The sequence below is a fragment of the Dreissena polymorpha genome, chromosome 1 (genome assembly GCF_020536995.1).
Source record: "Dreissena polymorpha isolate Duluth1 chromosome 1, UMN_Dpol_1.0, whole genome shotgun sequence".
In the NCBI taxonomy this organism is placed as follows: Eukaryota; Metazoa; Mollusca; class Bivalvia; order Myida; family Dreissenidae; genus Dreissena; species Dreissena polymorpha.
The window spans coordinates 67,461,122-67,469,045 of NC_068355.1; the positions used below are offsets into that span (position 1 = coordinate 67,461,122).

The window sequence follows — 7,924 nt, forward strand, 5'->3', positions numbered from 1 at the left end:
TGCATATGAATTCATTATGAATGGATATGTGTTCACGATTGACAACTTTGTCTGTTTAGTTTATAGCTCCACTAAATGATCAATGCCAACAGCAAACACATAAGTAAATATATTTATGCCTAGTGAACTCTCTCATCCTTCTAAATTGGATCAATTTATTTCCAAAATTAGGGATGTCTAGTATATTTATTTCTATATTTAGAATATGTCTTACAGAAATTCCTTTAAGCAAACAGCCCAGACCCTGATGAGACGCCGCATAATGCGACGTCTCATCTGGGTCTACGCTGTTAGCAAAGGCCTTTCTTCTAGACGCTAGATAAAAAAGGGTTAAATGTCCTATTAAATAATCCTTGTCAAATTAGTTGTTTAATGTTTGTTAATCCAGTCTTTGTCTTAAAATGTGTTGATGCTTATATGTTAGGGAGGTAATCGAGCATGTGCGTTCCTTGGACGCCTCGAGACCTGTGACGTTTGCTTGCAATCAGAATTACGCCAACGACACTGTGGTATGTACGGACAAGTAACTCAATACATATAAAGCTCGCTATGGGAAAATGTGACTAACTGCATTTGCCTTTGCAGTCCGCACAGTCTTATCAGTGACGACACTTTCCATCTCGACAAGATTTGTGTTTACACGAGACTTTGTATTAAAGAACAATTCCATCGAAACGGAAATTGTTACCCCTCATTAGCCTGAGCGGACTACAAAGGCTAATATGAAACGACACATTGCGCACATGCATTAAACCCCGTTTTCCTTTGGGGAGAGATTCACATATATATATATATGTTGTTTAGTGAAGTAAAACTAGGATTTACCATATTTTGCAACATAACTGTTAAGGCTTTTATTCAGTATGCATGTTGACCAGACCTCTATACCATATGGTTAAAGGGGCCAGACCTCTATACCATATGGTTAAAGGGGCCAGACCTCTATACCATATGGTTAAAGGGGCCAGACCTCTATACCATATGGTTAAAGGGGCCAGACCTCTATACCATATGGTTAAAGGGGCCAGACCTCTATACCATATGGTTAAAGGGGCCAGACCTCTATACCATATGGTTAAAGGGGCCAGACCTCTATACCATATGGTTAAAGGGGCCAGACCTCTATACCATATGGTTAAAGGGGCCAGACCTCTATACCATATGGTTAAAGGGGCCAGACCTCTATACCATATGGTTAAAGGGGCCAGACCTCTATACCATATGGTTAAAGAGGCCAGACCTCTATACCATATGGTTAAAGGGACCAGACCTCTATACCATATGGTTAAAGGGGCCTTTTCACAGATTTTGGCATGTTTTGAAGTTTGTCATTAAATGCTTTCTATTGATAAATGTAAACATAAAAGTAACCCTCAACAGGGCTGGAGTCCTGGCGTAAAAAGTCTCCGACTTAGACCCCTCGACCATTCTTCCGCATACAATGTCAAACGTATTTTATACTGTATATAAGCAATCACCGTAGTTTCACAAAATATAGCGACAACAACAGAAATCTCCAAATTATTCAATCGTTTCGCGTTCCAAGGCTTTATAATTTTCAGGTTATTAAATCGTCAAAGGATGCATATAATGGCTATATTAGAGCATGATAAAATTTAAATGTTCAGTATTACTGTTTCCTCACAAATATCATAACTAAATTGAAACTTTGCTAATCTGAAACAACTTGTTTAAATTTTGTCAATTTACCAAAACATGAAAAGGCCCCTTTAATATTGTATACACTGGGCTGCATATGAGGCTTCTGGATTTTTTCGTGAGAGGCTTGGTTAGACAAAATCTGGATTTATAAATTAATACTTTTTCGTTTATGTCGTAATTACCAACATCCGTTAAACGATCGTTCCTTTCCAGACTATATTTTTATAGTTGTTTTTTTTTTTAATTGTAATTTCATTATTTTAATTCGACTCATTGATATTCATGAAAACATATCGTTTCAGTCTGTACTAATGTAATAAGTTCCGGCGATGTTTAGAAGGTACATTAGAAAACTTAAGTACATCAAGTAAGATTCATAATTGAAACTGTACTTTATGTTCTTCACGAAACTGATTAATTTTGGCAAATGTTTCAAAATTGATCAATTACTGCAATAACATATAATAAGTGTTCTGAAAAAATCAGACTTAATGCATGTGCGTAAAGTATCGTTGTACTGAAGCCTATGCCGTCATCACATGCTTAGCTTTGACGACACTTTTCGTCACCAGACAAGATTTCGTTTTAAGATGAGGCGACTTCTGCATAATACTAGTAACAGCGATACGCATCGTTCAAGATTATTTTGTGCGGACTGCACATGATATTCTTGAACGATATTTGACGTACATTAATTAAGGTCTGTTTCCTCAGACCGATCTTACACCCTTCCTACATCGTTTGAAGTTGATTTGGAATACTAAATCAGTATTATTTTAACACAATTTCTTCTTATCTTTTTATTTTTTTCTTTATGTTTGCAACGCTTAAATAAATGCAAGAATGTTTCCCAAAATGATTAATTCCTAGACCTGTAACGTTTCCAGTCAGTTGCGTACTCGATGTTTTAGTGAAATATATATAGACTAAAACATTCCTAAACAACAAGGCTCGTTTGCTGCAAAACTTTCTATAACAGTGAACATTTAAACAACAAAAGCGTCTGAGCAAGGGTGATAAATACAAAGTATTCAGTTATTGAATATGTTCAGTTGTCGTTCATTGTACAAATGATGTTTCTTAAAATTAATCAGTAGTGGAATACGAAAGCACAAAATATACATGTATATGTTATAAACTTAGTATATGGATTATTTTAACGTTGTCACCTGTTATTTATTTTACCTATTCATAGCAAAATACGAAGAACTCGTAATAATGCGAAAACAGCAAATGTAATGTGCATGCTTGTCTAAATAATAGATTGCAGAAGAATGCTTGTTTTAAATAATGATATTTCGAAATGTGTGTATACTAATACCTTGTCGTGTTCTGATAACATGGAGGCACACATATCAACGTATTGTGTATTATCACACTTGTGTATTCATACTTGCAAACCCAATGAAATTTAAAATAGTCTCTTAAAACTTAATATATTAAAGGGATCTTTTCACGCTTTGGTAAATTGACAAAATTGAAAAAAGTTGTTTCAGATTCGCAAATTTTCGTTTTGGTTATGATATTTGTGAGGAAACAGTAATACTGAACATTTACCATGCTCTAATATAGCCATTATATGCATCTTTTGACGATTTTAAAACCTAAAAATTATAAAGCGTTGCAACGCGAAACGATTGAATAATTTGGAGAGTTCTGTTTTTGTCGTTAAATTTTGTGAAACTACGAAGATTTCTTATATAAGGTATAAAATACGTTAAATATGCGTACTCGGCGGAATAGTCCAGTAGGCTAAAGCGTTTTTACTTCGGGACTCTGGCAGGACTCCAGGGGTCTCTGGTTCGAAACCTGCTCCGGGCAATGTTTTTTTCCTTTTTTTAATTTTATTCTTGATTTTTTACTGGAGCTTTTACGATCCAATGTTTACATTTATCAATATAAAGCATTTAATGAATAAGTTATAAAATGCCAAAATCTGTGAAAAGGCCCCTTTAAATTTGGATAAGTTGAAAAACTGTCCCTCGAACATACCAAACCATTTCCCATATTTGTGTAAGGGCCCAGACTCTACCTGTTCACAATTTGTTCCAATTGTTGTCTTAACTGTATTTGCTCTTAATTAATATATGCATTTCTTAAGAGCTGAATCATGCACACAAATAAACTGATTTGAAATGCATTTACATGGGTTCTACTGAATCGAAAATTCAGGCATAGTGTTAAAGGGGCCTTCTCACAGATTTTGGCATATTTTGAAGTTTTTCATTAAATGCTTTATATTGATAAAAAAATCAAGAATAAAATTAAAAAAGGAAAAAAAGTAGCCGGTGCAAGGGCTCGAACCAGTGACCCCCGGAGTCCTGCAATTAGTCTGAAGTAAAAACGTAATAGCCCTCTCGGCTATTCCACCGGGTATACACAGTTTAATTATTTTATACCTTATATAATAAATCTTCGTAGTTTCGTAAATTTAAACGACAACAACAGAACTCTCCAAATAATTCAATCGTTTCGCGTTGCAACGCTTTATAATTTTTAGGTTTTCAAATCGTCAAAAACCTTTCAGTAATAGTGTTTCCTCACAAATATCATAACTAAAACGAAAATTTGCGAATCTGAAACAACTTTTTACAATTTTGTCAATTTACCAAACCGTGAAAAGATCCCTTTAAGAATGTTTGACAATGCAAATGCAGATGAACCACTGGTTTGGAAATGTAGGCAGAGAGGTTAAGTTACGTAACAAGCCCATGAGTCATAACATTATCACTGTACGCGCACACATCTGTGTTATTTCACACTTCTATGCTATGTTAACTTCAACAATCCCAATACTCTGCGTCATGTTCACAGCTTTCGATGAAAATGATAGGAATTTGAAAATCAAATCTGGTGCTAAACGGCATACTCTTCTTATGTAACCAGTGGTCATGACGACTGGCTTACGTGTACTGATGTACATAATAGCTTCAGCAAAACTCATTAAAGTTGAGTCAAAATATTAAACGCGAGTACTTCCTGAGTTGGTTTGAAGTGTTGTAATATTCATGCGTCATAATCACAGCGAGTCGCTTCAGCAAGAAGCTGACCGCTAATTCGCCATGTCACTTTTACCAAAATCTACACAACATAGACTGCTATCTGACTGGAGTCGAATCATGCATGCTATGCTATGTTTGTTTCGCGTGATCTGAACCGTATACTGCAATACAAGGCCCGTATCGAATGTTGCGACAAGTTTCTCGTTCTGACCTCCTCAGGTCCAGTTTGTCGACGTCATTCTGGTGAACCGCTACATGGCCTGGTACTCGGATGTGTCGCATACAGAGCTCATTCAGCGCCAGCTCGAGTACGACCTCCGCGGTTGGCACGCGAAGTTCAACAAGCCTCTCATCGTGTCAGAGTACGGGGCTGACACAATCGCCGGCTTTCATCAGGTTTGGTTATAGCATGAAACTATTTTTTCGCCGTGGGTTTGTTGTTGTTTTTCATTCATATTTCAGCGATGAGCTTTTTCTACAAAGCTATGCCGACCGTAAGATGGGTTTTATAACTAGAATTAAGTAAACATGCTGAATGATAGTAACTGACAATCGCCCTACCAAATTCGGAGCTAGGACGTGAACCATGCACAATTTCATTCTTTTCATATTTATGTTAACTGTAACTTATGTTACTGGAGAAGATTGGAAAAATCGCACCAAACGATGGTGTGGGCATACATTTGCGCTTCGTTTTGCATCAAATTTAGTTTATATGTGTCTTGTTCTGTGAAAATTTGGCAAAATGCATGCGCGTAAAGAGTCGTCCCAGATTAGCCTGTGCAGTCCGCACAGGCTAATCAGGGACGACACTTTCCGCTTAAATGGTATTTTTCGTTTAAAGGAAGTCCCTTTTTACCGGAAATCTAGTTTCAGCGGAAAGTGTCGTCCCTGATTAGCCTGTGCGTATTGCACAGGCTAATCTGGGACGACACTTTACGCACATGCACTATGTTTTCTCAGAACAAAACACTTATAGTGTGTGTGTTCTTCTGTAATTTTTGCCAGGTGCTCATCACCATCCGCAGGTTATTGATTTAACGCAGTGGCCACTACTATAAAATGCAAGACAATCGGTTTTGCATGCACCTATCTTTTTGCAAGTATGTTGCGGGTCAAAGAAGTTGATAACACAATTTATGTATTGTCCTAATAAATAATGCAAAGGTATTAGACCGGACGGACTCGTATGTCATAAAGAAAGAACAAACACTATATGACTGATTGAAAAAGGGCATTTATCGCAAAATGCCATAAAGAAAGGCAGTGAAAATATAACATGTTTTTTCCTATAATGACATAATTGGCGGTAAAACACGCCACAAGGGGGACCGGAACGGGAACCCAGCCGCCCATGATATATGTCACCGTGTAAAGAAATGTAATCCATCTAAACACAACATAAGACTGCGTCGTATGGGGTAAAAATAAAATGTTAATAATACCGCTGAAGAGGTAATTGTTGAAGTTTGTGTCGATAATAACGACGTAACTTTGTAGACGGAATTCCAAAACAAGTTTGGCCAGAATGGATTTTCATTGGTACAAGAGCTTACGTGATTCTATAACTAGATATGATTGGACAATTAAAAATAGTAGCAATTTACGTTTAGGTTACACTCCACTCCAGTAATTAAAAGCGTACAATGACATTAAACTTTTTAATGTGTGCATAAAATGTTATTTGTTACAAATCAATTTGTTTTTATATATTTAAGACAGGTTTGAACAAAATGTTTGGTAGGTGTTTTCCCGACAGTTTAAACTGTTGAAATCATGCATATAGTAGACTTATTGTAATTTACCTTTGCCTACCATTTTTGCTGTTTTCCGAGAGATGTGATGACATCACTCCGTCGTATCTTTCCATGTTTACTTTTTTTATTTTAAGGTTGTTTCTATTTATTCCTGACATTAAGTTTGATCAATGCATTTTGTTGTTGCTTTTTCAGTTTTTGGGGTTCCTTTTAATTTTTAAATTACCTTCCGTGTAAAGTATGTGCTGAGCTAGTATTTTATATTTAATATTTGAATATTTTGCGTGTATGCTTTTTTCTAGGAGCCAAGTTTTGTTTTCACAGAGGAATATCAGGTCGAGTTCCTACAAGAGTACCACACAACATTTGACAAACTTCGCGGCGAGTTCTTCGTTGGAGAAATGCCCTGGAACTTTGCTGACTTCATGACAGTTCAAGGTATAAAACCTCTACTTGAATATAGTCAAAATTAGGTAAATATAATTTTTTTGCATGCGAAATCCGCTTGCTGGACTTTTGGCTTTTACGAACAAAATGTTATGCTAGAACATTCATCTGTTTGATGTGCCAAACATGCACACATAATTTGAATGGTAGATGTTCGATCACCATAACAATGCATCTCCTCATAGCAATGAAATGTTTAAATATTCTTAAAGTCTCTATAACGCTCAAAATCAACGAAAATTTCGTTTAGTATTTCGTAAAATAAAGTAAACACCTTAGCAATCAGTGTTCCTTATAGCAATAGCCGAAATTTCAACGCTAGATGTGGTATGATTACATAGATTTTTGTAGATACAAAATGCTCGTTTTTATTTATTTGTGGCCACAATTAATTCTCGCGAATATATCTATTCATACGACACAAGAACACCATTTTAATGTTCATGTGTCGTGTGAATAGATATGCAAAACAATAATAAAAACGAGCATTTTGTAATTACAAACATCTATTTTACCAGACCACATCTGACGTTGAAATTTCGGCAATTGCCATAAGGAACACTGACTTTTAATTGCTTAATTTTATTTTAAGAACGATTGTACGAAATTTTCGTTGATTTTGAATAGTAATGTTGCTTTAAGATACTTTTTTTCATTTTAATATATTTAGCAACAAAAATTATCAGTTTTAACCCAAGGGATTTTGTAGAATGTAGGGGATAACCGTCGGGGAAATTTCCCCAAAATAAACGGAACTGAAACACTTCTTATACTGCGTGGGCTAAATTGTGTACCGTTACTGAGACGATAACACGCGTTATTGCCATGAACGTAAACACTAAGAATGTATGTTGTTTTCTGCAAGAAAAATGATGTGATGCGAAAATGAGTTTTATGTAGTAAATGCATGCTGGTGTGCATCTACGCTGGTCGCGTATGAAATAAGACCAATTATCACATAACACCGGTCATCTTATCGGTTGCGCCATTATTTTCTGTGTATGTTTATTCACATAGTACGAGTTTTTTGTTCTTACCATGATGCATGCATTTACA

The 7,924-nt window shown here is 35.9% G+C and overlaps 1 protein-coding gene across 1 annotated transcript in view; it reads left to right on the forward strand.

Moving 5' to 3' along the window:
- Positions 1 to 7,924, forward strand: part of LOC127833553 (beta-glucuronidase-like) — a 30,968-nt gene that overhangs the window by 20,133 nt on the left and 2,911 nt on the right. Inside the window, exons 9-11 of the mRNA XM_052358863.1 lie at positions 425 to 509; positions 4,884 to 5,060; positions 6,724 to 6,859. Of these exons, the coding sequence (XP_052214823.1) occupies positions 425 to 509; positions 4,884 to 5,060; positions 6,724 to 6,859 (398 nt within the window). The remainder of the gene's footprint in view (positions 1 to 424; positions 510 to 4,883; positions 5,061 to 6,723; positions 6,860 to 7,924) is intronic.